The 27,343-nt window shown below is 38.1% G+C and overlaps 1 protein-coding gene across 3 annotated transcripts; it reads left to right on the forward strand.

Annotated features, from left to right (window-relative positions):
• csrnp3 (cysteine-serine-rich nuclear protein 3) lies at positions 1–27,266 on the forward strand. 3 transcript variants are annotated; one of them, XM_008404042.3, is made up of 7 exons: positions 1–299; positions 1,798–1,838; positions 16,350–16,613; positions 17,989–18,157; positions 21,670–21,929; positions 22,255–22,551; positions 23,772–27,266. In XM_008404042.3, exons 4-7 carry the CDS (start codon positions 17,995–17,997, stop codon positions 24,918–24,920), a joined length of 1,869 nt encoding a protein of 622 aa, XP_008402264.2. In that variant the 5' UTR covers positions 1–299; positions 1,798–1,838; positions 16,350–16,613; positions 17,989–17,994; the 3' UTR covers positions 24,921–27,266. The 3 variants fall into 3 exon arrangements, with proteins under 3 accessions (XP_008402264.2, XP_008402263.2, XP_008402262.2); XM_008404041.3 differs by lacking the exon at positions 16,350–16,613 and adding an exon at positions 14,587–15,037 and having other exon boundaries at positions 2–299; XM_008404040.3 differs by lacking the exon at positions 16,350–16,613 and having other exon boundaries at positions 2–299.
• The last annotated feature ends 77 nt before the right edge of the window (positions 27,267–27,343 follow it).

The following is a 27,343-nucleotide window of genomic DNA, read 5'->3' on the forward strand; positions in this document are numbered from 1 at the left end:
TTAAAGCCCCTGATTGGTCAGAAGGAGTCACGTTGTCCGTGAAGCTGTCAGTCTGATTCTGCACCATTGTTCCCCGAGCAGCCGGAAGAAGTGCCTGTATAAGCACTACTGCATGCGACAGCTGCACCGGTCAGCCCAGTATACTGTGCTGGAAACTGGCTCTAGGTTCACCGCTTTCTGCTTCATAAAGGATTCTGCAAGATAAAACTGGATCATGGTGGAGGGAAAAAAATTGTGAACTCTCAGAGCTTCATGGGGCGTCAGGCAGGAGGATACTGATAATAATAACGAAATGAATGGTGAGTATGAACGATTACAGGTGACATGCCTGCATTTAAACACATTGATATGAGGTAAATTATATTTTTCATCATTTCTTTCTTTTACATCTTTTGTTTGTGGCTTCAAGTATTTTATGTGTTTTTTCTGCTGGTTTGTTACTTTTTGATGCTGCAGGGAACATTTCCTAAGTGGTTCATTTGTCAAGCTATACCAGGCACCACACCTCAGCTGTCACTTTGTGGTCATTGCTTCTTATATTTTTCACTCAACAGGCAGACCGTGATATAGCCAGACCAACATGGATTCATTTTAAAGCTTTCTATGTTTTTGTAAGCAGTTTAAGGGCACAAATCTGTAAATTAGGTATTAGAAATAAGAAGGGGGTCTGCATGTGTTGGCAATCCAGGTAAACCTGTTTAATAGATAAATGAAAGATTTTTCAGTATTGTGTTTAACTGAAAATCTCATGTTGATAAATATAATTTTTAAGTAAATAAATTATGGCACAAATCTAACCAATAACAAAATAACTTATTTATGATAAAATGAACACAAAAGGTTTTTTTGTTGTTGTTTTTATTTGTTATTTGTGTCTTGCATTTCTTAAGATGGGTAGATTTTGCCATTCTCTTAAATTAAATTTAAAATGGGAAAGACAAGAGAACAGACTCTTTCCAAGTTTTCATAACAACCATTGGATGTTAACTCAATGTCAACTTCTTGTTTGTTAGGCATCCCTAAAAAATACATTTTTTGTCTTGATGTCACAAAAAAGGTAGTTGGCTAAATGGGTGAGAATAGTATTCAACTTTAGAGAAATCAAAAACTCCAGATAAGGTAAAACAAACGACAAGCATGTTGAAGAAAGGCTGCTTGGTGCTGGGGATCCACAATTCTGTGAGACTGACTGTCTACCAAAAGTTATACTGCATTGTATCTGGAATTAAATCATCAAAATTTTATAACACAAAAAAAAACAAAAAACATAAGGGCTTCTTCCACAAAACTGGAAGGCTAATTATTTTTTTTTACATATCTTTAGCTGGGATGCCAAGAAACACAGTCAGCAGTGTATAGCCAGCTGCTCTTTTTTATCCAGATTAGAGTAGAAAAAGGGTCTCGTTTGAGACAGAGTGCTGTGTGGAAGAGAGTAGGGACACTCTCTGGATACCCCTGCATCCCCTCCACCTCTATCTCACAAACGGGAATAAAAGGAAGGCTGGTTCTCATACGGTTAAGAAGATGCTCTGACAATCTTTTGCATGTCAATGCAGAAAAGGCAAAGTTTTCCTAACAAAGCCTCCGTACTGTCATTTGTGATAACAGAGAGCATTACAGCATAATTACGCCGAGTGTCTCTCTACAGCACTTCACATATCAGATGCAACAACAAACAGCATAAACCATATTTCCCAGGGCCACAATGTGCGTAATCTCTTTATCGACTGCGTAGTTTAAGACTTGCTAAAGGTATTAACAAACACTGTCTGTGTTTCTCTTCTCTGCTCTCCACAGAAGAGAAGTGGGTCGTCGCATCATAACACATTTAGCTAAAGGTAAGATCAGATCTTGTTTTTGCTGGTTTGAAAATTATATCATCAACGTTCAAAACCCATTAGCATACTGAATTTATCCCCGCAAGATGGATGGTATTCAATGCTCACGCAACTGTTGTTGAGATGCCACGAAAGACTGGCTGATAACAGGGACAGGGTGTGATGTTGGAGCAGACAAGTGTTTAGTCAATAAAGACAGCTGTTTCACTGACACAAGAGATGCATCTGATTTCACAAAGAAAAAAAGAAAATCCATTTTTTTCTCAACCTTGTTGTGCTAAATATGTGTTTTTTTAAATAATATAGGCATTGAATTTTAACTAATATCTGTTTGGACATTCATATGAATTTCAGATTTCCCTCTTTTGAATTACATTTTTCAGATGTAATATTAAAACTGTTATCACACAGATCCTTATCTTGCTATGTATGACTTCATCGACATGTTTTATGTGAGTATAACTGTAATGAAATGAAGTGTGAGTAGTGCTTATGACGTGTTCCTGTTTTTTATGATGTATTTGCGTTGAGATTAAGGGTTTGAAATTGTGTTTTCTGTGTGATAAAGCAGAGTAAGTTGCTTTTACCACGGTGACATAATCACCGGACCACTTTGGGTTTAAAGTTCAGTTCTCTATATAGTCTTTGAGTGCGTCCAAGTGGTTTAAGTATTAGTTACATCGATGAGACAATACCTCTGACTGCAAGCATTCAGCATAGTGAGGTGAGATAATCTTCTTCAGTGCAGACAGAGCATCTGCCTAGGGAAGCATGAGATTAAGGAGCATATTTTCAGAGCAACATTTGAGTAGCACTTGTATCTATTTCATATCTTTGTTGCATTTATGAGTTTTGTTGCTATTGCTGGAATATTTTTCAACATGTCTAAAAAGAAGCCATGGCAGCTAGACCAAATCTCTGTTTTCCACAACATAAAAACTTCTGAAACCAATATTTACTGTACATAGATGTTAGAAGGGTGCAAAGTAGTGATACTATCTACTGTTTACTATCGCAAATGGCACAACAGGCCCATCTTATCTTGATAATAAATCAAAAGTCTCACCAGACATATCTGTTTGCGGTTTGGTTAAAATGTGTTTGTTTTTTGTTTAGAATAGTAACTTCACATGGGTAGAGAAGCCAGAAATTTTAATCAAGTAAAATTTGCATTTGTTCAAAAATCATATTAGTTAAGCAGAAGTAAAAAAAAAGTATGGTGCATTATAAATACCTCTAAAAGTATATATTTTACATTAAGTTACTCAAGTAAATTTAATCAGGTACTAACCACCTCTATAAGTTAAATAACATTAATCCAATTAAAAACAAACTACCCAGGATCCCTACATCTGACAAAACATTGAATAAAGTTACAGAAGAGAAGCAGACTGCAATACAGTTCATGCCACTTGGAGAAAAATTATATATCAGGCAACTTAATTTCCTTTTTTACAAAGTATGAAGTAATGAGAAACCGAATTAACTATGTGATGTAAAACATGGATTGGAAATTAGTGTCAGAGAAGCAGCAATACCCAACTCCCTCCAGTATTTATAGTTATGAGTAGACTGATAAATCATGACTGATGATTGATATCTACTTTTTGTTAGTTTGACAGCAAGTACAATTTTATTGCTTATCAGTTAAACCATTGAGAGGCCAATCTATATAAACGATGACAACTTTTGCTTGTTCTTTGTTTCAGAAATGTTCAAGGAATTATGAACAACAGCTATTCACACAATCTAAAATGATGCTAACATATGTTTTGTTTGAAGAGTCCAAATCCAGGTCTTAATATAATTACAAATACATGAAAAAAATAGTCAGATGTAAACTATTACACACAATTATATTCGCAAACCCTAAATAATGACTTAAAATAAATTATCTGCTGCAAAAGCTAGATATTTTTCTGTAATGTGGTAAGCTATCTCATAAGAATTTTTGTTCAAATAACCAATTAATAAATCTATCAGGTGTGCTTATATTCCTTGGGTGGAAAGTAACTTTAGAACCATTTTCTCAAAAGTGTCTTTTAGTTTCATCATCAACTCTCTACACCTTAGTTCCTTTCATGAAAAAAGACACTTTTCTTGAAAAGCATACAATAATTGAATCCCTTGAATCATAAAATTATTTTGTTTTGTTTGTCATAGAAACCCAGCCCTGACACGCCATATTGTCCTAGGGGCATTGTGTTTGGTTATCTGCCAGCTGCTTCTGTCAGAAAATAGGCAGTGCTGCAACTGTATTGCAACAGGAGGTTAAAGAATCCTAAAACCCTTTTTCATACCTGTTGTGTCTGTTTTTGGTAGGTGAGTTTTCTCCTTTTCTAAGATTTCCTCTCTCCATCCATTTTTCTCCCCAGTCAGTTTGCACCCAGCCGTCTCCTTCGAGAAGAATTTAATTAGTACCTGTGGCACAGAGTTGAATGACACTGAAACATTAAGTAGATGTATTTACTCGTGAAAAAGCTGGTCAATTAAAACACTGTCTTATCTGAAGAAGTGCCAGTGTTGCAAACCTCAGCACAGATGGCTTAAGCTTGATACCAGTACATTTTTCCATTAAAAATTCACAGAGAAGGTGTCATGGCTTAACAGCACTAAGCAGAATCTCACATCAGGAGGCTAATGTGGCTGAGTTGTCTGCACACAAAGCTTCACACGCATGGTTGAATCCATTCAGTTTCCTTTGATTAGGGAAATAAGAATCAAGGGGTCTCACCTTCACAGAAAGATTTTGAAGAAGGGTTGTCGATCAGACTTTAGGTATTTGTGTTGAAAAGTCATTTTATGCTTTTGGAAATTAGTAGAGTTTTAGAAACTAGAATTTACCATGTGCTTTTCAGCCTGCAGTTTTGATATTTAAGTTAATAAATGCCATACGTCATGTTAAAATGCAGAACATTCCTATCAGTACTAGAAAAAAATCCCAACACAATCAAAGTAGATACATTTTTTTTGTACTATTATTATTATTATTATTATTATTATTATTATTATTATTATTATTTCTGTTGGCTTCAAATATTTAAATAGTTAACCAGTGGAAAAATATAAGAAAATAATTGATATGCATATTAGGTATTAACATCAAGGTATTTTATGTGACTGTACTAAAGCTAAACCAGAATTTTTGCTGTTTGATGAAACGTAAAATGTTATCCACATTCAGATTTATTTGACTCGCTATCAAGTAGGTAAATTTGGACCCCCTAATGACAAGAGGAGGTATTTTGCATCACTTTACATAGTCATTAGCCACATAAGAGAAAAAATTAATTGCCTTTCAGTAATTTATTTCCCTTTCAGTGTGCTTTATATTATTCGTCACAGCACATTTTTATATACTTTTTGTTATTAGAAACCCCAAATGTATGCAACTGCATCAATGAAGTATATCTTCATCAAAGACTATCATCAAAGGTTGAGTGTGAACTAATATCAACCTTTCAGATTGCAGAGCAGCTTTGTGAGTCTCCGCAGGGTTCATGTTTCCAATTTAGAAGCTTTTGATGTGACTCTTTTTGTGTGTTTGGCTCCTTCCTGGCTAAGCGGTGCCGAGTTTTCACGGTTCAAGATCGCTCTTTCCTGAGATGTTGCCATGACACCTATTTAGAAAGACTGGTCTGTCGCCAGCAAATCAAAAAAGGTGTGTATATATATATATATATATATATATATTTTTTTTTTTTTCTTGCCTTTGTCAGCTCACTGTTAGCCATCACTCATGTCCTATTGGTTATTTACACTGCATTTTACGATTAATATGATACAAAATAATGATCAGCTTAACTAGACAGAGAAATAAGCTAATTAAGCAACAATGTACTGTAAATATGTATTAAAGATGCTAAATAACAAAGGTTGAACAGCACATTAAAAAAATCCAGTTCAGTTTTGAATACTGTATATGCTTTAAATTGTTCTTGACATGCTTTCATGTCTCAGTTTGTCTTGATCTAGAGTCAAAAAAGCAACAGAAAAATAAAGGGTTTATCGTCTTATACTTTGTGCGTATAATTATTTAGATGAGGTGAGAACAGTCAACATGTGTAACATTTTGAACTAGAGAAGAACAAATGTCGATTGGACATTATCGGCTAAAAAACAGATAAAACAGTAGTGTACAGCAGTATCTTCTTACACTCCTCCTTTGTTGTTAACAACAAAGGAGGAGCAACCTTTACCATGTACTGAACACACAAATAAGCAGTCCATTACATGGCAGCACAAAAACACAGGACAATACCTAAGAGCCATTTAGAGATGCATATTATCTTGACGTGTCTGTTTTTTGCACTGTGAGAGAAAGCCAGAGGACCCAGAGAAAACCCACGCAAACTCCTTGCAGAAAGACCACAGCCTGAGTTTCGAATCCAACATTTTTTTTTTTTTTGCTTGCAAGGGATCAGGGATAATAATTGCTGTGTTATGCAGCCCTATTATCATTAGTCCTATGAAATTATCATAATTGATTGTTTTATCTGTTATGCCTCATGGCAAACCCTGGGTTTTGCCTCTCTGGGTAGAGAACCATGTCAAAAAGCAACACTGTGTGAGCTACATTTGCTGGATAAAAGTGCTATATAAATAAACATCATCTTAATTACAAACTCTGATTTACATTATCAATGATTTTAAAAAGTGCATTATTACAATTATTAGCAATTATTCCAATGGCACACAATTTCACAATCTCAAAATCAGACTTTGGCTGTGTTTTATTTTCAAGAATTAAAACACTCATTCATAATTGTAGAATTTAAGATGCTAACCCTCCGCACTTTTCACATCATTAAGTAGTTCCTGTCGCTTGTGGTTTTTAATCTGACTCTAATTCACAATACATTTTAATAGCAGTGAGAGCTGCCCTACTTCCCAATTTCTCTCAGATAACTGTGAATATTTTGCATATAAAAAATGATTCAAGATCTCTCCATGATACTGGCTATATATATAAATGATAAGGCTTGTCTGCGGAATGTGAACTCCACATCCCACAGCTTTCCTCAGCCTGTGTGAAAGATAAAAGCAACCCTGCGTCTCTGTGAAAGGCTTTGGCAGCTCTGTTTCTGCCAGCGAGCCGACTTTTGCTAACTTTCAGGTGGCATGGGAAAATATAGTCATAAATAAATGATAGACTTATGAATAATTTAGGCATGCATTGTGATTGACATGAGGGTGAGAGTACCTGATTATGCCTCGACAGCGTGAGACTTAAATTACAGCAAATCAAAACTTCAGGCTGAATGCGAAGCATCTGCTGTGCTGCCTGTCTGCTGTTTTCTTGTATTTTGATCACCGATTGTAACGACAAAAGGCAGCTGAGACGCAACAGCGCTTTAGCTTAGGCATGTTTCATTAAAGAAAAAAATGCTAATGTAGTCTGGTGTGAAAGATTTACAGAAAACCCACAATCTCGTCAGGAATCCGAAAGTTTGTGAGTTCAGAACCATCAACAAGTTCTTCACAGAATATCGGTTATTTAGCAGAATGCAAATACATGCTGACCTTAAAAGAGCCTGTCCGCCATCTCCAGCTCTTGATTTAATAAGATATTACAGTGAAAATAGTGCATGTGTATAGTCATGTGACTAATCAACAGCCATGTTTCCTTTTATTGTTTCTAAGAGGTGGAAGAACAGATCAATGAGCGCTGAGCTGAATCTGCAGAGGAGAGGCTGCAGCAGGCGTCACCAGGCTGCAGCTCGAATTCGTGCTGAGTGCTGAACAGGGGGGTGGGGGGGGGCTGGAGGGGTGGGGGGAGGCTCTGTTCTCTCCACCAACACCCCCCTCCACAACCTCTACCCCTTCCCCTCCCCTTCTTTCATGTGTGCGGAGCAGATCTGTCTGCAGCCTCAGGCACAGTGCACGTTAACAATTGTACAGAGCGCATGTGGAAATCTCATTTGCATAAATCTGTAGATGTTGCAATGTTTCCTTCAATGGATTCCTTTGTGTTTAATTGGAGATTGCTTTTATTATTATTTTTAGCTTGCATATACTTGTGCAATTCTTCCAGAGCCAAATGAGAAAAGAGGCTTCTGCATTCGCTAATTATTTATTTGCATAATTTGTACATCCGGCAGGACTTGCGCAAACACAGATGATATACAAATTTATCAATCATGCTGAAACTTCAGCAATTTCAGTGGAAATTGCTGAAGTTCACTACACTACTACTGACTATTATCCTGATTTTAGCTGTTTGTGTTTTCCATGGATCTATGCATCATTCGTATTTTGATCCAAAAACCTTATGATTATAGTGCACATTAGGACAGTTACGCCCTATTCTCTCAGCTTCTTACATGTATAGAGGAAGAAGCCGCCATAATTTTCCACAAAATGAATATTTGATAAATATTTTTGTGTACTGTCAGTGCCTGGGATCCTCCACTGACATCATCTGTAGCAGCATAATCATCCAGGCCACAGCCTTTCCTCAGGGGAGTCCAGCTGAGACCTGAGTTTGGCTCTCTCTCCTCCTATCTGTGCCATTTGGTTTTACCATTTATGGTCGAGTGTGACATCCGTGATGGATGAGAGCAACACACGGCCTAAGAATGGCTATGAGGATGAGGAGTTGAAAGATTTTTCTTTGTGCTGACATAGTTTTAACTGCATATTATACTATATTGACTATTCTCATGTAAGAAAAGACCTCGTAAGAACTTCAAAGCAATCTGGGATGTATAATTGTGCCCCGGTTTTAAACTGTGGAAGCACTTTGTGTCTGCAACGTGATCGGCCATATTTGATGACATGGTCACTTGGCAGAAGCACATTAAATAAAGATGTAATGATAATAGGTACAAGATAATATACAGCATTAAACAATAAAGTACAATTGTTTAGCAATACCTTTGAAAATGTAAAGAATCTCCAATATTTGTTTTCACAACTTAAAGGTTTCTGATTTGTGAAACCTGTTCTACATCAGAAGTATTCCTGTACATATGCACACACAGACCACAGACTACCATACACAGTAAGTTCAGTAATGTTGAAAGCTTTTTGTACAATTCTACCTGTTTTTAGCATTGTGGAATGCTTGTTAGGAGCGTTGTTTCAGATTTAATTATACAATTTATTTAGCTTAATATGCCCAATTTGACACATTGATTTGAAATATTGGGTTCTATAGTACTGGATAACATTAGTTTGCAACAGATTGTATTTTATATTGTACAATTCTTTAAACAAGTCGCTCTTGAAAAATGAGACGTTGTGTCTCAGTGATTCAGGAGGATCCATCAGCCTGTAGCTCCAACAATAGATGGATTATGTCTGCAGGTTTTATTATTCAGAAATACATGCGTCTGCGAAATTGTTGCTGGCACCACGCTGTGGTGTTATGCTAACTCGCTTCACTGTGGAGCATGTTTGCTTCAATGTTTTTTGACTGAGACCCAAACCCGGAGATGTTTTGGGTCTTTTTCCTCAGGTTTTCCACTCCGTATCTCTTGTCTCTTTCCATCATAGCTAAGGTACACTGAAGTGTGTTGTGCAACCGCAATAACTGTTGCTTGTGAAGCACATCAGCACAGGGCAAAAATAAAATGGGAGATGAAGACTCACGGCAAGAGATTTTGCCCTGAGGATTTTATTTTTAATCAAATCATTTGAGTAATCCAAGGACTCATCGCAGCTCACATGAAACGGTTTCTGGTGGTCCAATAAGGGTCACACACCCCCATTCCTGACAAATTTGAAATGGTAAAATGAAAATGGTGAGCAGCATCTCAAACTCTAGAGGCTACTGTTAACATGCCAAATATGAATTTTCTTGACAGCATCATTCTAAAAAGCCTAAAGTTGCCTCCAATTGTAATTAGGTTTAAATTGGAATGAATACTGTTTAGAACCTGTCATGAGAACATCGATGTGAATTTGTTGCATGAATTTAATTTTTATAATATTCAAGTATCGGGTTAGGTTTATTTTATCATGGTACATAAATATTATTTATGTGTGTTTTTCTTTGATCATGACTGCAGTACAGTATATTAAATAATCAGCTATCTGGAGTTTATGGTATTTGAACATAACGTGGCATTATTGTGTTAGAGAAGAACAGGAATGAAGATGATAAACAAGGCAGGTGCAATGAGTCAGCCTTGTTTTACTCCCTTTCTCTTCTGTGCTGTTAAAGTAGGTTTTAAACGTTGTATTTTTATTCAATGCACACCCAGACCTCATGATGCTGAGGATGTCTGAATGACTGGGGCAACACTCCTGCCCCTTTTTTTCTCCATTAAATAATAGATTTTGTTAGGATATCTTATATTCTACATTTTACTGTCAATTTGCCACACTTCACAAATTACCCCAATTGCAGTATGGCTCTACGTATATAATTAGATACTCTCTAAGCCTTTGTTTGTTTGGTTTTTTTGCCTGCTGTCTTCAATTTTCTTCTGTCAGTTGATGGAGCCTCTCGAAGTGAGAGCAAATATAGGTCACCGTCGCTGGTGCAATGGTGTAACAAATGCCATCGCTCCAGCTCATGTTTTACATTTTTATGTAACAGGGCAGCATATGTTTGAGGAAATATAGATAAGATGGATTACTAAAAACCTTGCCATTAAAGATTTTGGAGTAAATGATTACAGTAACAAACAAAACATATTTTACATTCAGAACTAATTTATTGATATGATTAAGGTGTGCTAAATACCTTTGGACAAACGTCTTTTATTGTGGTGTCTCATGCTGAACATTTTTGATATCCAAACCTTTAATACCCTTTTGCTGTTTGGACACTAATTACATATCTTGCTATAACATTTCACGAGGTTTGCAAATCCCAGCTAAAGGTCTTTCTGCATGGAGTTTGCATGTTTTCCCTTCGCATGTGTGGGTTAGATCGGCATACTCTGGCTTACTCCCATAGCTATACTAAATTAAATGTCATAAGAGTTGCCAGAGAATAATGAACTGCAGATCAATACAAAACTTTAAGTTTGTATTCAGCATTGAAATGGCTATTCTAAACTATCTGGTGCACATTTATGTCAGTCCACGCTAACTATTCAATTATCAAAAAAAAATTAATTTAATTTAATTTAAAACTGACACAATCATTTCAAAGTAAAATGTACTTTAAGTTACAGTTTTCCCTGTTACTAGACAACAGAAATCCAGTAGGAATGAATCACTTTGGCTCATGTTCCTGTGTATTAGCATGACTAAGTCAGTGGCATTGATTTTTTTTAAAGAGGAGAGAGAGGCACACGCAATAACTGTAAAATGATAATTCAAAAAAGCGTGATGCTGATAAGGACAGCATCTTTCCATTAGCCTGAGCAGCTCATGCCATTTAGTGTCCATGTAATTTACAGTATAGTGTTTTTATAGTTTTCAGAATAAACATTTATTGCTATGTTTACGTCAGAAATGTATAAGGTGTACTCTTTATGGCTTTGTGTCTCTGTGGAGCTTAAGGTGTGTGTGTGTTTGTAGAGTCGGTGCATCCTCTTTACTGCTGTGTTGTTGTTGAAATGCTTCTGTGGTCATTCTGATTCGGCAGTAACAGCCAGCTGTGAGCTCTAAAGAGCTCAGCAAGCTGTCAGTGTACAGTCTGTACTCCTCCGCTTGCTTCCTGCGTGGAAACCACATATTTAAAAAAAGACCACTGTAATTTGAAATGTCAGGTATTAACAGCTAACCAGACCTGCAACGACTAATAAATGGGACGATTTAAAGTTTATATATATACATTTATATATTTTGATATATATATCAAAGTACTTTGGTGCTTTTATTAAAATGTTTAGAAAAGTGGTGGCTGTCAGATGTAATGTTAATTATGTTAAAAACTTCAATGCACTTGAGTGACATTCATCGCATAGAAAAGAAAACAAGGGGATTTTGGTGTAACTCTCAGGAGAAGATTTTCTTCAAGTCATCCAAATATAATTTATCAATATTTTAACTAAATATTAAACTACATGTTATAAGAAAAAGAGAAGCAAGAGTTCATTGTTGTTGGAATCAGGAATATTGTTTTGTATGTAATTTTAAACATAAAGAATTAAACCCAAAATCAGTTGTTATTGCATGAATGGTACTGTAAAATCTACCACTAGGGGAAGGTTTACAGCCAGGGATAGAAGGCTTAAGTTGTTTTTAAAATGGCTAATACTAACACTGCAGAATCTATCTCAGATGTCTAAAGAAAGGGATTTTTCAGCCAGACACTGAGTCTAATTTCTACTCAGAGAGGTTAAAGTTAAAGGAGCTGCCCAAACTTTAGGAATAGCTTTGAAGCATCTGTTTTCAGCACCAGAATTGGCACAATAAAGTAGAAAAAAAAGTGTCCAGCGGGGTGAGATGAGCCATTTTCTTTCACAGAATCAAGTTGCACTTCTGCTACAACCCCACGCCTCCTTTTGTGGTTGAGGGTGTGGATATCTAGATTCTCACTTTTAATTGCTTTCGGAACCAAGTAGGTAAAATAAAGAAAAAAAATACTCATACGCTCCTTTGGACTTTCAGTTTGGTTTTGTCTGAGTTCTGTTTTTCTTTACTGCATTCTCACATTTTTTTTTTTCAGTCATTTTCCCTAAGCTCTTTGACTCGTGCTCCTATCACAGCTACAACACATTTTATCAATGAGATTCACCTTCTCCTTGTTCCAAATATTGTTCATCCTTTTGTTTATCCTTCCCATTATGATTGACTTCATCTTGGTTTCTGTGATTGCTCTCCATGCCCCTGTGTTGTTTGTCCCTGTTATGTGATATTTTTGGAAGTTCAGTCTGTTAGTGCGATTTTGCCTTCCTCCTGCCGGCATTTGGGTCCATCAGAACAACAGAATGTGACATGTACTCAAAGAATGTTACTAGATGACATGGAGCACATGTCCAAATGTGCCAATAAAAAATATCTTGTAGCAACTTCAAGCTTCTTGGATTTTCAAATGACCAAATTAGGACAGTTCCTATAAGGCATATCATAAAGAATGTGGTAATTCACTCTTTGTCATCAAATTGCCATGACTGTACCTTTAGTCCAGCAAGGACATTTTGAAAATAGCTGGAGAAAAACAGTCAAAAGAGATTAAAGGTCAAATCTGAGACATCTGTAGTGCCCTTTGGAAGCAAAACATGCTATTTCTAATATGACACCACAAGCTGATGTAACTGGCAGCATTACAAGACAGAAGTGATGTATTGATCGGGCAAAAATGCATTAAAGTAAAGCCCAGACTTAGCGAGGTTAATAGAGAGGATGTAGCGCATGAGAAAATAGAAACTGTATAGTTAAGCTGTTTTAAAGAGACACAATGTAACACCAGTAGGTACTATTTGGAACTTTTAATAGGATTAAATATTTATTTTTTTATATAACCTTTTTTCTGGCATATGCAGTAAATACTGAAGAAAAACTGATATTTGCTAGCCTAGTAAAAACCACTCCCTTGATCTATGCTTTGCTTTGTATAGGGTCTGGACCCTAGGCTATTAAGAAATAATTGCCTGCTGGAAACATGGACTGTGTTGAAGTTTTAAATAAATGGATCTCATTTTACCCAATCGCTAATGTTGGGCCATGACATGTGTAATCCGCCAACTTGATGAAGCTTACTGAAAATTGCAAACTCTGTAAACAACCCTACGAGAAGGAGGGCAATTAAATATTTTATCTCATACATTCTTATTGCTTTGACATTACTTGCTAAATATTTGGCTTTATTTACTTCCTCTGTTGCTATTGCCAAACTACAGACTACAACAATAAAACAGTGCAGAAATCGACAATCATTCACGACACCTCCTTCTGTTTGCTGATTGGCCCCTGCTGAAATTCAATCGGAGAAATCAGGCTTAATGTGAGAAATGCCTGACAGAGTGCAGGAGATGAGAATCGAGTTGAATTGAGTCGGAAGGCAATGGCCAGGCTGGGTCTTTGGCATCTTGCACTTTAATGTGTGGTGTAATTGTGGCTTGGAATTGCCATGTGTCTGTGATGACTGTAATTCAGGACTCTCTATAAGAGGGGGAAAAAATGTCTAAGCTTAATTCTATCCTGAAAGAGGAAGTGCTGGACCTTTTATGTTGACATACGATCCAGCTGAGTGCAAGAAAGGAATTGTGGCTCTTTGACTGCAACAACTGGGGGCCCCACTAACTCTTCAGGAGAACTTCCTGGCATAGGAAGCATCAGGAGCACATGCACTCTGGTGCAGACAAATCCTATTTCCTGTGGATGAAGTGGTTAACGCTGACATTTGCTTGTCAATCTCTTCCAGCTAGATGGTGTTTGTGCAGAAAACATTTTTTGTAGAAGGCTGTTTGCATTTGGACCGGTGTGTGTTTTGTTGACTGATTTGATTTAGGCTGGGATCAAAGGAGACTTGAAGGGTTCTTGTTTTTTGGAGACCCCACCCTCTCTTCTTTTCTCAAAGATGATTTTGGCATCTGATGTTTTTTCTCTTTTCATCTATCCAACCATACTTCCTATTACTCCCTCCTTACCTTTACTATTCCCAACCAAATCCATCTGTGCATTTCCCATTTAAACTCCTTGCCCCATTTTCACACACACACCTCCCCTCATCAGTTTCTTTAACATTTTGCTCCCTCCACCCCACACACCAATAATTCTCCTTCCTTGCTCTCCTCCTAGTCCTCCTCCCTCCCCGTGTCGGTAAAAATATCTGCAGACAGCAGTGGCAGAAGCACGCCTGACTCTGCCTCTCTCTCTCTCTCTCTCTCTCTCTCTCTCTCAGACATCCCACCCATGTGATCTCACAGGCTGCCTCTGCTCCCTGCTCCACTCTCTGCTCCAGTCAGGCTCCTGCCTTTCAGCCCGGCTGCAGCTAATGAGCCTTTATGCGGCCAAAGATAGAAAGCGAAGGGAGAGTGCAACACAGTGACAGAAGAGGCAGTTGAAGTGAGAAAGAGTGTCGTCTCGCAACAATAAAGCATATGTTACCGACAACGCAGGCAGAGCTGGAAAATTACTCGTCTCCCTCAACCTCCTGCACTCTCTGCTCTCCCTTTTTCTCCCTCGCTCATGCCCGTGAAGCTCAGGGGTCGCTGCAAGTCAGTGGGCTGAGACAAAATGAGAATCTCTCCATTCATCATGTTTCACCTTCTCTGAGTGGCCACATTTGTGACTGGGTGGTTGTAGCGCTGTGAGAAGAGGTGAGAGGAGTCACACTCGGCCAGTGGATACAGGTCAGTTGTTCCTGTGAGGGCTCACACACACACACACACGCACCCGCACACACACGCGCACTCACCTAAACACACACATAGAAGTGGTCACAGTAGGATTGATGTGTCATGACTTGCTCCAGATCCCTTAGGCTTGTTGGCGTCACTCTGGATGAGCGTTGTGAGCCTTTCTCTGTCAACTTTGTGAATGATGAAGAGAAACAAAATACATTCGTGATGAAAGTGTGCTGGAGAACTGGGAGCACTGTTGATTAAGGATGGGAGTTGATGTCCGGCTGAATAAGTGTTCAAATAGAGGCAAACACAGGGAGGGGCTTTTCCAAGCATGTCTTTATTTATTTTTTTGCTGCATTAATTTCTTTGGGATTGAGAAGTGTGTGTGCTTGCCCAGCTATGATCAGTGGAAATGCGGTGGAGACAAAGAAAGGGCTGTTGGAGAAGTGCAACAATCTCTGGTTTTTATTTAGCCATGATTGAAGAGGTTCACCTTGGACCACCCACAGCTCTGTGGTTTATGATGTCATCCGTACTGAAGTTTTCATACTGGCACAATAGAATGCAGATGAAACCAGGAGGGGTCGGACGTATGGGCTGCTCTTTATTGCTAAGAGTCCCTCACACAGGGTATGTAGCACAGGAAACAGGGGCCATATGGGCAGGCACTATTTGTGAGAGTACATTAGAATCTCCATGGAAACCACTTTTGATATCAAAGCCTGAGCGCAGCATTAGCTGAGGGCTAAGCACGCAAACACGCTTCCAACAATGGTATCTAATTAAGACCCCGAGTACAAAATGGGCTAGAATTTGCACAGGTCATCTCTGTCGGAAATTTCCACTAGTGCTTGCCAAGGTGTGAAGTGGCTAGTAAAAGCAATTCATTTTTTTCCATGTGAGATCAAAAGCTTTTATAAGTCAGATTTATTTTTTTTGAGAATTATGTAATGAGCTATTTAATCTGTCATTAATCTGTCCTGTGTTTCTCATTCAGAAGCAAGAGGCTCATTTTCTTTTCAGCCGTATCCAGGGGCTGCGAATAAACTGCATCTAGTTCAGGATAACGCTGTCTGTTTCTTATCCAAATTATTATAAATTCTTCATGAAGAGAGATTTACCCAGAGAGGTTACCCTGACTGACTTTCTTGCCTCACATTCCTTGGTTGTAGGTAAAGCCGTTGACTCTGGAGGGTCTCCAAATGCTGGCCGTGCCATGCCACAGCAGCCTCCAGGGAACAATGACCCTCTGGCTGGCAGAGCCAGTCCTCCCTCTCTTGGTTGCACCTCTCTCTCTCTCTTTCTTTTTCTCTCTCAGGCAGCATGTCTTACCGACCGAATTTGCATCTGTAATGACTTGATAGCAGAGCCCAGATGAAACAGCGAGGCTGTCTGTGAATGGAACTCCCCCACAAGCTGCTCTGGCAGATAGACAGAGCAGAGACTGGCTGAAGATGCTCGCCGTCTCTACTGATTCCAGGTTCTGAGAGAGAGAGGGCGAGAGAGAAAGCAACCAGGGAGAAGCTGCCAGTCATTGCGAGGCTCGCTGTACCTCTGCAGCACAGTTCTGTGATTTAAAAATGTAATTATTACTGTTAAAACAGTGAAAACAAAGCCTAAATATTTATTATATTTAATGGCTACATTTATACAGTTGCATATATTATGCAAGCTGTGTAAGGATTGAGCTCTGTCTGAATACTTTGAAAGGAAAAAAAACAAACAAAATTGAAAATGATGCACTGTTTGATGTCTGCCACGCAGTAGTATTAGAGGGAGATTAAATGTGACAGTAATTAGTTTTAGTGTATTTGACTGATGAGCCTATTCTTGTTTATTTGTCTAATTGCATCATCAGTCAGGGGAGCTAATGGACTCTTGGTTGACATTGACGTTAGTCTGCTACAAAATCCTTTGCATGACGTGCCAATGACAAACATTTGAATTGATAAAAGCATTTTTTTTTTTTTCCAGAGTGTGCGCATGGCAAATATGGTATGAAAATAGTGCTGTCTCTTCGGCTGCTGTAATTTTCCTATAACAGGATATGCACATGGACAGTAATAACCTTCTCCTGGTGTCATAAGCGTGGGTAAAAATACCAAGGGATCTTGGATTCATTGCATTTACATAAAAGTTGAAAACAAAAGTGTGCAACATGACAGTGTAGAAGTAAAATTTTGCTTTCATCAGCAAATGTGGATGGACATTTTTACTAAACAGTTAAGAAACCCTTACGTAATCCTTTTATATAAGGGACGCAACAACATACATTGCAGATGTATTTACACAAATTGATGCTATTTGTGCTACTTTAGTCATAGAATTTTTTTAAAATCACATAAATACACTAGTCGCATTTAACTGTATTGTTTTTTGAAGATTTTGTTTCACACTGTATGGGAAACAAACACGAGCACACATCTGCAAATCAATTCAGAATTGACACCGAGAATGACATGTATCCATGGACTTATTAAATGTCTTTTCAGTTCATATGGAACATAAACAATATATTCATATTATGTAGTATTTCTAAGATTTGAACCTAACATTGTGTTTTAAATTTAATTCTGATGGTCACCAGTGGAAGATGAATAGATCCAGTCTGTCTCTTTTTTTTCCCTGAACCTCTCAATCAAAAAGGAGAATTAACTTCCTGTGGGGAAGATGTAGTTTGTAATTAGCAGCTTCACTATTTCCCCTCTGCTCCTTCGCGCCAAGGTGATCAATGACCCAGGGAAGCTGGGATATCAGCAAGCAAGACTGGATGCGTGTGTGTGTGTGGGTGTGCGGGCGTGCACGCGTGCATGCGTGCATGCGTGGGTGGGTGAAGGTAGGAGCTGGGGGTGGGGGCAGTCTGGGTTGGTGGCTAATTGAGTGAGTTGAGGATTATGAAGGTCCTAAACCGGGTATTAAATAACATGCAGCCCCCTTTTGCTGTCTCTCGCGTTCAGGTGCAGATGCAGCAGGCCATGAGCGGAATACTGAAGAGAAAATTTGAGGAGGTGGAAGCCTCCTCCTCCCCATGCTCCTCTGTGCGGGAGTCTGATGATGAGGTCTCCTGCAGTGAGAGTGGGGATAGCAGCGACAGCGTTAACCCCTCAACTTCAGCTCCTTTCACCCGTGAGTCCGATTCTTTTAAATACATCCTCCCATTTCTGTTGTTCTATTGACAGCAAAATGATCTTTTCCTATCAGGAAAAACAAAAAAAAAAAGCAAAGATATTTTTGTTTTTCATTAAAATTGGTGTGATTCTCACAACCAAACTAATGTAGTAGCTCACAGGTATTACAAGATGCAGGTAAAACATCAGTCAACGCATCTTCAAATGAGCTAACGTTTGTGGATATAGAGCTGTGGCTGTGCTGTGAGGAGACTGGTGCTGATGATGAAGAGGAAGCATGCACAGCCAGCCTCGCTCATTAGCAGCAGCATCAGCTTAAAGGCCTAAGCAGATGAATGAGCTGATCTCGAGTTTTGTGTGCTCATGCTTTACACAGACTCTATAATACTTAGAACAATGTTGGTGAAGAGGTACACAAACAGCATATCTTTAAATGAAGTAGTCCTATTTTGAGCCAATTTAGAGACGAATCCTGTAGAAATGTCATAGTGAGGACTACAAATGAATTCTATGGTGGTATTTACTAAGAAAAGGTTTGTGAATCAATTAGGTTCTTGGCCATGCTAAATAAAAGTGTTAAAAGGTCACTAGAGATAATGGGATAGGCAAGAAAAAAAAAGTGATTGGTCAGGTGTTAATGAAGAAGAATCATATGATATTAGCAAACCTCAAAAACTGATGTTATAGTTTGGAGTGCTACTCCAAACTGTGTAAAAGTACAGTATCTGTTCCAAGACATAAATTAATTCTGAGTACATTTCCAAACTTGACTAAATACAAGCAGTTCACTTGGCTGATTAATCAAACGTGCATTGCAAGTAAACACTTCAACTTAATATTTCATAGACTGTCACTATTGCACGCTTTACCAATATTGTGGATTAGTAGCGTTTATCAAAAACATTTTCCATCCTACCGTTACAAATGTTACAAATGGAATTTACAACAGTTATTACTGTAATACCACAATAATAATAATAATACTATTACTCGAAATATATATATATATATATATATATATTACTGCCAAGATCAATAGACTCTCTTTGACAGCTCTCCCTTTTGATTTTTAAGAACTGTACTCGTACCGTGCTGATAGATATTTCATCTTAATTCAGTGGAGGAAACAAAATTACTTTGCAGTAATTGAAAACAGAGGCAAGCAGCCTCAAACCACCTTAGTTTAAAAATGTTCTTAATTTATTCAGAAATCAAATCATGAATTTTCACATCCTGTGCATGTCCTCCTTTGTCACAGTATCTCACATATTGCTCTAAAGTCAAATTAAATTTCTCTGTTCTGGCACATAAATCATGTGCTTGTTAGCTGGACAACTGAAAATCAAATAAGTCATTTATAATCAGCTGTTGTTGGAGTAAACCTTTGCATTGGCAGCATGTGGTTCCCTTAATTCACTGCTGCATTAAAACACCCGTCAGCAACATGTTTGACATTAAGAACTTCTATTAGTCATGCTTATTCAACAATGAAAATATCAGAAAAATAATAATTTTGAGCTATTTAAAATGAATAAAAGCAGAATTAAATTCCTTTTTTTTAAACAGTAGTTATTTTTGTCCAAAAGTCACTGATACTTTTCTGTTAGTCCACATAAATCAATTGTAGTTTAGAAGACAGCATTTTGAGTTTGATTACTTTTCAGAATGCTGTAACAATCTGCAGATGTCGTTTCTTCAGCTTATCAAAAATAAAAGCAATTACAGCTGGGATGTGAAGAAGCTTTGTACAATAGAGATGTCTCAAAAACAGGCCAACTGCAGATGCACTCTGCTGTGACTCTTGGATTGATTTGACTTTGATTTAAAATGTAAAACCAGTCTCTCTTAAAGTTATATCAGTTTCAAAGCCTGTAAAGAAAGTCAATTCTAATATGGCTTAGTGTGCATGTGATGAGATTATTTTCACAAAATAATTGATCCTTTGAAGAAAAAGAAATGGGATTTATTTATTTTTTTTAAACAAAACATCCAAATTAATCAAAGCAGTATTTGTCTCTGTGTCAAAAATGAGTTGAAAAATGTAGATTCATTGATCAGAGATTTGTGGCCAATTTACGATTTCTCTTGAACAACTATATAGCTATAAAACATTCCATATGTTTTTTCAAAAGACTTCTTGCTGTGTGTCATCAATTATTTAAGTTACAAATAGAGATGATGTACTGCTGCTGTGAGAGAAAGTCATCCGTTATAAAAGTGTCATAGTGTTAACACTACATAAAGTGGATGTTTAAGCTTTATTTTGCATCGTACCGGCTTGTATTACAAGAACGGCAATTTCTGTGTATATTTGCTCATGTGGGATTACCTTTTCCTTAGCTCTGATTTCCAAAAGACTGTCAGCATTTTCAAATTCAGCATTTCCCAAATAGACAGAGGACCTTCCTGTTATTTGCTGAAAGTCTCACTCTCTCTTGTTTTACATTTAGGTTTGGCACAATCAGCATTTGTAAAGATCAAGTGGTGAAATTAATTTCTGAATGCATCTCTAAACAGCCAAAAAGAAAAAAAAAACTGCCAATTTTTTTCTAAATGAATGACAATTTGGCAATAGATCTACATAATGGAGATAAGAGGTATGGGGATATAAGTGTAGACTTTCCCTCTGCAGCCTCTGGTTGGTGGGGATCTGCTTAATGTCAGCAGTTGGCTGATTTGACTGCTTTAATTTTCATATTTTCTTGTTCTGATGATGTAGTGGAAAAAAAAAGAAACATCTGCAGCTTGTTTGAGGAACAGTCAGGTCAAAGGTGACAAAGACTTCAACGGCGTAAGGAATGTTTGTGTGCACAAAGGCGATTTGCACCTAAGATATAATTAGGCTTTTAGAGAAATAGCTTAAAATCTCCAACACGACAATGTTCAAAAAAGGTTCCTTTTACCTGATTTTGTTGTGCCTCTCCTTTGGAAGGTACGGCAGTTTACATCTGTAATGAAAAGCATTGTCCTCCTTGTATGAGACGGAGAGCTGCAGCAACCAGATGGTTTCTATTTGTCCTTTCTCTCTGAAGGAGGGGGGTTGGTGGTTGAACATTGGGAATGCTGCTTCTGAGTGAACGAGCTCTGCTCTGCTCCTTGGGCCATGCGGAGGATAATTTATGCTCCTAAATCGTCCTCCTTCTTGCACCTCCCCCTTGTAGAACTCTATAAAAAGACTCACCGGAAATGCCCGTCAAACGGAGGAGTCCAAAGTAGCGTTAAAAACGGCGAGAAAAAGCCCCCCACTAAACTTAAGAATTCCTGCAATATAAACTCTATATGGCAGTTTATATTGACACATTTATCACAGCTATCGTGGCGTTCTTATGAGATGGTTTATAAATAATCAGAACAAAGTAGTGCTTGTCAATGTTTGACACTGTGTGTTTAGCTTTAGCATCAATGATTCTTCTGCCACAAATTACTGTACTGCATGCTCTACATATAATTTACAATTTATTTGGTTTTCTTTTCATGATTTCTTTTTGTTACCACTGCTTTCCTTTTTAGCTGACTCGATCTTGAAGCGGGAGAAGCGCCTGCGGGCAAGAAGGGTGCATTTTGAGAATGTGACCGTGTACTACTTTAGCCGGCGGCAAGGCTTCACCAGTGTGCCCAGCCAGGGTGGCAGCACTCTGGGCATGTCCAACAGGCACAGCTGGGTCAGACAATACTCCCTTGGAGAGTTTGCCTTGGAGCAGGAGAGGATCCACAGAGATATGCTCAAAGATCACTTGAAGGAAGAGAAACTCAACTCAATAAAGCTAAAGGTAAAAGCTTTTTATGGGTCAATTAAAAATAGAACAGTTCAGTCTAGAAATGCCTGTAATATATTGTTCAGCAGACAGAAGTCGTTGGTCTGAGGATTTAAGGCAATTTGTTGTTGTATTTAGTTTTATAATAGCAATTTAATTCTAACATATTAAAAATATAGTGTTGACTTAGTTTGCTACATCCTAATTGTTTGCAGAGTAGCCTATCAAAAAATTACAATTAGAGCTATTAAACAAAACTAAATCTTCAAATTAACGTGGAGGCGTTAGGTAAACAGTTGATACTTAAAGTGCCTGGACGTGCTCCAATCTTGTTTTTCAGCTGACCAAGAATGGCACAGTGGAGTCAGAAGAGGCCGACACGCTCACAGCAGAAGACATCTCAGATGACGACATTGATCTTGACAACACAGAGGTGGATGAGTACTTCTTTTTGCAGCCTCTTACTACTAAAAAGCGCCGGGCACTGCTACGCTCCTCCGGCGTGAAGAAGATTGACGTGGAGGAGAAGCACGATCTTAGGGCCATTCGCATGTCCAGAGAAGACTGTGGCTGCGACTGCAGGCTTTTCTGTGATCCTGAGACGTGTGCTTGTAGCATTGCAGGGATCAAGTGTCAGGTAAATTCCACAAAATAGATATTTTACACAGTCTTTACACATTTGTTGACAGACCTTGTAAGCATGTAATAATTCTTTAAATTGAGTCTTTTATTGCAGTGGCATATTCTCACAGTGAAAGATTTATAAAAGTTTAACTTAATTTGATAAAAATGTATTTAATAGTAAGGTGAAAAATCAACCTTAAGACATTTAAGTTAGTTTTTACCAAACTCTCCCATGTCAGCCATAATTAAATTCAGATTTGTTTTAAAGCTTTTATGAGGGTGGAAAAGCTTTCACTAGTAAATCATGACTTTATGAAGCAAGTTGCAACCTTAGTGTTACTAAACTTTGATAAATACCGCTAGATGCGTTTATCCAAAACATTTTCTATCCTACCGTTACAAATGTTAAGTTGGCTAAATGCTTCTGAGATCGTAATGGGAGACAAATCCTGAAAATGTGCTTTCTTGCAACTAAAAGTATGGGTGGAACATGAGCTGAATATGTAGAAAACATGCATTGAAAAATATTCCCTTGTTATTTTCTGATGAACAACCCAACGTTGCTGACCAACAATGGGCATAAAGGGTAATGGTGAAAGATCTGTGGACCTGTTTCTTATCCAAAGGCCCAGGGAACTTTACACTAGATTGCATCATAATCTTTTTTAAATTTCTGAAGATTTTGGATAACAATCTGCTGGAAAGGAATCAGAAATGGCTCTTCCAGATAACAAAAACAAGTTTCCATTTGATCTTTCAACTGGATAATGATTCGAAGTGTATGACCAAACAAACAGAAAGATTGTTTACCCGGCAAAAAAATCAATTCCTTGCCCAAAACTTCAATTTGGGAAAGGCTTAAAAGAAGAGTCTAAACCCAGGATTCTGGACAAATGAGAGATAACGCAAAGGAATGACCAAAGTGAAGATTCGGCCCTGTCCTGTTAAAAAAAAAGAAGATAAAGGCAACTGTGGTTTTGAAAACAGCTGTTACATAATGTAGGTCGACCTTCCCACTGAATTACTTTAAATTTAAGGTTGAGTTTTTCAGCGAGAGATTATGTTAATGCAGTAAACAACAAACATAAAATACACCTTTTTGCCCATATTTGTGAAGGGTGCCGTCTATTTAAAAAGAAAAATGCCCTGACTGATGACAAAACATTAAAGGACAGAAAAAAATCATTTAACAGAAAGCATGCTGCATCACCAGAGTGCTGTATTTCTCCCCAGGTGGATCGCATGTCATTTCCATGCGGCTGCACAAAAGAAGGCTGCAGCAATTCAACTGGAAGAGTAGAGTTTAATCCTATCCGCGTTCGAACCCATTTCCTGCACACCATCATGAAGCTGGAGCTGGAGAAGAGCCGCGAACAGCAGCAAACCTCCCAGGCCAACTGTTACTGCGCGGAAACCAACGACATGGGGAACGGGAACCTGTTCACGCAGTCGCAGCACAGGTTGGAGTACTCTTTGTCTGATGCTGTCCCACCGACGGCTGCAATGCACCTGCACTCTGCAGATGAGATGGAGGAGCCTCTGGATGATGAAGACGAGGAGGATGAGGAAGAAGAGGAGGAGGAAGAAGAAGAGGAGGAGGAGAACGAAGATGACGAGGAAGACGAGGAGGACAGCAGCAGCGTATGTAGCGGGTTGTCTGATTCCAGCACACAAAGCTTTGCAAATAGCGACTCAGAGGATGAGGAGGAACCTGCAGGGAAGTGTGAGAATTATGAGGCTGACATGACGCCTCTAGCAGTTTCTCACACTGAGGTGGTGCCAATGTCCTCGGTGATGTGCTACACTGACGGCTCCGTGGGTCACGACAGCCGTATAAATGGAAACCCTTACATAATAAACTCTTCCTCCGCTGACTACTATCAGCTGGGGAGCTCCAGTGCCGACTCGAATGTCCATGCCAGTCGGCCCAGTGAGTCCTACACGGAGGTGTTAGCATTCCCAGAACCGGTCGGCGCAACCAATGAAAATTTGGCCCAGGGACCGTTCAGCATGACCTCTGGGGAATTCACCGGCTACTCTAATCATACGGAGGAGGAGTACACAACCAGTCACCACCGTAATCTGAATGGGGGCGGTCCGGCTGCCGCTTTGTGTCGCTACCCACCTGACCAAAACGCCAAGGTGCTGTCCAAGGCCATGTTTGTGGAGCAGCGTGAGAACCAGAACCAGACAGAGTTTCAAAACTACCTTAACAACAACAACAGCCAGGAGTCCTACAGCAGTAACAGCGTCACCGGTATGGCAGCAGAACAGCCACCCCAAGAATCAAGTGCTAACGAACATCCTGATGTAACCTCACTATCAAACAATACTAAGAAACTCCCTTTACCAGACCATTGCCCTGAGGTCACAGCCAATTAAAAGGCCTCAAGCTTTTAATTATTACATCCTCACTTGAACTCGACTATGGCATACTTTTATGAAACATCTTCATTGCCTTTTTTGAAAACTACTTTCAGAGCAATTTACAAAACAATACTACATTTTTCATCCGTAACTCTTAAGCCATAGGTTTGTGATGGAAACACTTTCGTGGTACTGTTGACAAATGCAGGTTTCTCCGTTACAGTGTTCGTGCTCAACTCCAAAACACGAGACAATATAAAAAAATACAAACACAACTAATGTCATACTGTGCAATGTAGCTTGTACTTGCAGAACTCAAGTTCTAGTATTCAAGCAAATATTGTACTGTAGATTGAACTGTCTGCTGTATGTGCAAAAAAAAATTGTCAGTTTTATTTATTGTGACTGAATTATAAGTGTATCCTTATATATATATTGTAAATGTTTTCGTAAAAATATGCATGCCAATTGGGACTCATTGGAAAAATTGCCTCCGCTTACAAAACAAGTTGCATTAATAATGTACAGTTATCTTCTTTTATGTCTTCAAAATCACAAGATTTCAGAATTCATTTAAATCCAAGTGACCAGTCTTGTCATTTTGATGATTTTTGCACTTAGTCTTATTAGGGGTCCAGTGGCACGTTTTTGGTTATTAATGACCAAATCTTATGTTTAAAACAATTATATATTAAAATTGCATACAAAATTAGCAGTTACAGCAGATATATGTTTGGTTTATTTTTAAATAATCCAGAAAATGTTTGATTCCTTGAAGACAACAAAGTTTTTTTTTTTTTCTTAAGGGCATATACCATTTTGTACCTTCGGTTCTAGCTTGTAGATTACAATAGTAGACATTGCTCATGTGCAAAATCAAGGGAGCACAAGCAGGCAAAAATGCAGCCAAAAGGTGCAGAAGAGCAACAATATTACTTATGGAATGCAAATAACACATCCTCTCCTCTGAGAAGCCACTTGCTCAACACCTGAGTAACCTTAGTGGTCTGGCTGTTGATTCCTTTCTCGAGCTATAGGTCATGATCATTGCAAACCTTTTTTTATGGTTGTTCCTTTCCTTAAAAAAAATATTAAATGTTTCAGCGTCCGGGGGTATCCCATTTCCACAAGAGACTTTTTGGCAGGTGAGGACTGTTCTGTTCCATGGAGCTCGCCCACATTTTCTACATCGATAGTCTTTCAAAAAAGATAAAAACAGTGTACATTCTATCCTTTTCCCTCTGCCTCTATCAAGTGTCCATACATCCATTTGGTAAAAACATTCATGCATTCTTTTAGTTAAGAAACAATTCCTTTTCTGTCTACAAATGCTACAGTCATTAGTGAAAGTCTTCCTGGTTCAGTGTTGATCTGCTTTAAATACCAAAGGAAAGGCTGATTTAAAATGATTAAATTACACCTTACAGTCTAAAGAGGAAGTTGTTTTTATGTTGCTCCAATAACATTAACTAAAGGAGATTCAATAGGCATGATTGGGATTTTCTTTTTAAGATAAGTTCTTAAAACAGCATAGAATAACCTTTTCATTTACAGCTGCTTTGCAGAATTCAGATTTGTTCTTCAGGTAAATGGTTACAGAGTTGACAATCAAAGTCTAATTTTAAATAGGATCGATCTTATGAGCGTTAAAAGTTAAACTATTGAATCGTTTTAGCCATGAAGCCTGTTCATTTAAAATGTGTGCATAGTGGCATTTGTAAACATTGACAGAATGAAACTGAAGTGCTCAACATTCAGTAGAATTCTAAGATTTTATGGAAAAGCTCAAACGAAGCCCATTAAGTCTTTGCTCATGCGTAAACACAAGAATGTACTCCATTTTCAAGCTTAAATATACATTCACATTTACTGAGTTTAGCATTCAATCGTCACCATTTTGTTCATTAGATGGGATCTCCCAGAAAGTCCCCAAATAACTTTGAAGTCATCAGTTTCATGAATGCAAGCCTATAATACATAGAAATTGTGCCAAAGTGTACAGTGTGGGAAGGTTCTTAAAGGCGTTGCATCCACTTAGGATTACTGTGTTATAATTTTCAGTATTTATGAATGGTTAAATGACATGTGTATTTATTGTGGTTTACTAAAAGTCTGTATTAAGTAACTTGATATGTTAAAATTGTCTTTTGTTTCATGCAAGTTTACGTGAATTGTAACGCTTCATGTGCCTGGTTTCTTTAATTCTGTTTCATATTTGGTGAAATGCATAGGATTTGCACAAAATGGTCCATTTTGTTTTTCCAAGTTATGTTTTTAACTGTACATAAAGCCTACATAACTTTCAGTTGTTGTATTTTGACATGTTTTCAAATTCATTTTATAAAATGTGATGTTATGAAACATTTTGAATGCACATTGTCTGTACTGTAGAAGCTTGCCATTCGTAGGTGCAAAAGTGCCCTCTGCTGACCACAGAA

This window comes from Poecilia reticulata, chromosome 2 (genome assembly GCF_904066995.2).
Source record: "Poecilia reticulata chromosome 2, P_reticulata-male-v2, whole genome shotgun sequence".
Classification (NCBI taxonomy): domain Eukaryota; kingdom Metazoa; phylum Chordata; class Actinopteri; order Cyprinodontiformes; family Poeciliidae; genus Poecilia; species Poecilia reticulata.